We start from the raw sequence: 2500 nt of genomic DNA, 5'->3' as shown, positions 1-2500 counted from the left end.
TTTTTCCCCACAACGTTTATTTTCATTTTCCCCTCAACGTGTCGGGTCATGTCAGCGGCACAGCCATGACCTACGATACGTGCTTAAGCTGCTGAGAACGACTCTTGTGCTAAACGACCCTCGCTTCGTGACCTGTACCTGTATTGACTGCTGTAGTTTACTGTGACCTCTACTGCAACTTTTAACAATCGTGACCTTTGTTTCCTGAGAGCATAGGAGACAGTGACTTCTTCATTGTGTCTCGGAGATGGTGTGACCTGTCTTCATGCTCATAGTGATGTGACCTGCTTGACGGTAGCTCAGTGGCCCGTGTTCAGAAACGTTTTGCCCCCTCTCTCTCTCTCTCTCTCCACTATTTTCAAAGGCCACAAACATCATCAGCTGGGTTCTCAATGGTGTTTTTTTTCTAGTTAATAGTGCAGAAATCTTGTTAATCTGTCACCACTATCATAAAAACACCATTTAAAATACGTGTAACTTCAAGTAGAGCCTTTTGAATGTAGTGGAGGTGCGGGGCAGAGAAGGACATGACAAACTGGCCCTCCCCCGTGCCTTCCAATGGAGTGAGTTAGCGACCTTTTATTCTCTCTCAGCAGCATTACGACCAAAGTTTCTATGCCATGACAAACTGACCCTCTCATGTCCCTTCCAGATGGAGTGACCTCATGCCCTAATATTCTCTAATAGTTACATTATAACCTGGATTTCTAAAGACGTGAAAAACTGACCCTCTCACTCTCTCACTGACCCTATCCTTCTACCCCTTCCAGCTACACACCTGCTCTTCTCTCTCAATAACAATCTAAACGAGGCTTCTAGGGACACAAATTGACCCTCTCCTCCTGTCCCTTGCAGATGGTGTGAACCGAACGCCGCACACCTCCGGGAGACATGCGTGACGGGGGACCTACAGCCGCGGCGCCCTTAGAGGCAGCCCACGGCCCGCCCTTCAGACCCAAGACCCCGCTGGGCTCCACCTCCTCATGCTCCTCCAGCGTGGCGGGCGGCGGGCGCGTGCGGGCGGTGCGGCTGGTGCGGCGGAAGGGTGAAACATATGGGTTCAGTCTGAGGGGCGGCAAGGAACACGGCACAGGCTTCTTCATCTCCCACGTTGAGCCTGGGTCTGAGGCCTTCCTGCAGGGCCTGAGGGTGAGTACTGCTGCAGGAGGAGGAGGAGGAGGAGGAGGAGGAGGAGGAGGAGGAGGAGGAGGAGAAGGTATTAGTGTGATAGATTTTGACAGCTATGATACATCGTTTCCTGAAGGGTCTTAGTGGGTGCCTGAAGGAGGAGGAGGAGGAATATGAAGACCAGCAAGAGGATTAAGAAGAGGAGGAGGAGGAGGAGGAGGAGGAGACCAGGAAGAGGATACAAGAGGAGGTATACTTCAAAGATCTGGATTTATTTGAAGGAGAATGTGAAAGACAGTGAGTAAAGAAGAGAGGAACTAATAGATAAGACATATATAGAAATGAAGGAGAAAAACGAAGAAAAAAAGGGAAAACTTGAGGTGAAGAATGAGGGAAGTAAAGATGAATGGGCAAGAATGGGGAAGAAGAAGAGGAGACAAGAAAAACTGATGAAAAGGAGAAATGAAGAAGGAAGAAGAAAAAGAAGGGAAAGAAGAAAAAGAAGGAAATATTTGAAGGGGGAGGAAGGAATGGAGGCTGAGGGAGGGAGAAGGGAAAGGAGAATGGAAGGAAAGAGGAAGGGAGGTCAGGCAGGAGGTGAGGGAGAATACCTGATGGAGTGAAAGGGAGAGGAGAAGGGTGAGTGGCCCTCCTCTTCCTCCTTCTCCTCCTCTTCCTCCTCCTCCTTCTCCTCCTCCTCCTCCTCCTCCTCCTCTTCTCGGTGCGCTATGGACATTTTTCCCTCAAAATTTCTTCACGTAACAAAGATAACTTTCATTTCTTCTTCCACTTTTTATTCCTCCTCCTCCTCCTCCTCCTCCTCCTCCTCCTCCTCCTCCTCTCCTCCTTTTTCAGCAGGCGACAAAAATTCCTGTCTTCACTTTCTGTTTGTTTTGCTCAGATAATTTTCATTCCCTCGCTTTTTTTCTTCTTTTTTCCTATTTCGAAGCTCAGAATAATCAATCTTCACCGCCGTTTTCTTTTCCTATTAATCTTTTCCACGATGTTTTCTTTTTTTCGTTAATGCGTGAAACTAAAACGCATATGAGAGAGAGAGAGAGAGAGAGAGAGAGAGAGAGAGAGAGAGAGAGAGAGAGAGAGAGAGAGAGAGAGAGAGAGAGAGAGAGAGAGAGAGAGAGAGAGAGAGAGAGAGAGAGAGAGAGAGAGAGAATTTAAGATCCCAAAAAAAGAAGACAAAAAAAGTCGTGATAACAAAAAAATTTTAAAAGTTAATGAAAGTAAAGTTTCCCTTCCCTCCCTTCCCCTCCCCTCCCCTCTCTTCCCCTCCCCTCCCTTCCTCTCCCCTCCCTCTCTTCCCCTCCCCTCTCCCCCCTTCCTACTCTTATCCCCATCTCCCATCCCTCTCCTTTCT

General features: G+C 48.2%; 1 protein-coding gene and 1 long non-coding RNA gene across 12 annotated transcripts in view; one reads left to right on the top strand and one right to left on the bottom strand.

Annotated features, from left to right (window-relative positions):
• The window catches only part of LOC135111659 (serine/arginine repetitive matrix protein 1-like), a 102623-nt gene that overhangs the window by 75116 nt on the left and 25007 nt on the right, over positions 1-2500 (top strand). For all 9 annotated transcript variants that reach the window (XM_064025204.1, XM_064025200.1, XM_064025201.1 and 6 more), the window contains one exon: positions 856-1149. In XM_064025204.1, coding sequence (XP_063881274.1) covers positions 892-1149 — 258 coding nt within the window. In that variant the 5' untranslated portion in view covers positions 856-891. The remainder of the gene's footprint in view (positions 1-855; positions 1150-2500) is intronic.
• Positions 1-2500, bottom strand: part of LOC135111665 (uncharacterized) — a 72861-nt gene that overhangs the window by 65464 nt on the left and 4897 nt on the right. The window lies entirely within an intron of this gene.

This window comes from Scylla paramamosain, chromosome 22, assembly GCF_035594125.1.
Source record: "Scylla paramamosain isolate STU-SP2022 chromosome 22, ASM3559412v1, whole genome shotgun sequence".
NCBI classification, from domain to species: Eukaryota; Metazoa; Arthropoda; class Malacostraca; order Decapoda; family Portunidae; genus Scylla; species Scylla paramamosain.
Note: the sequence above shows the minus strand (reverse complement) of the source record. Positions and strands in the feature narration are given on the sequence as shown.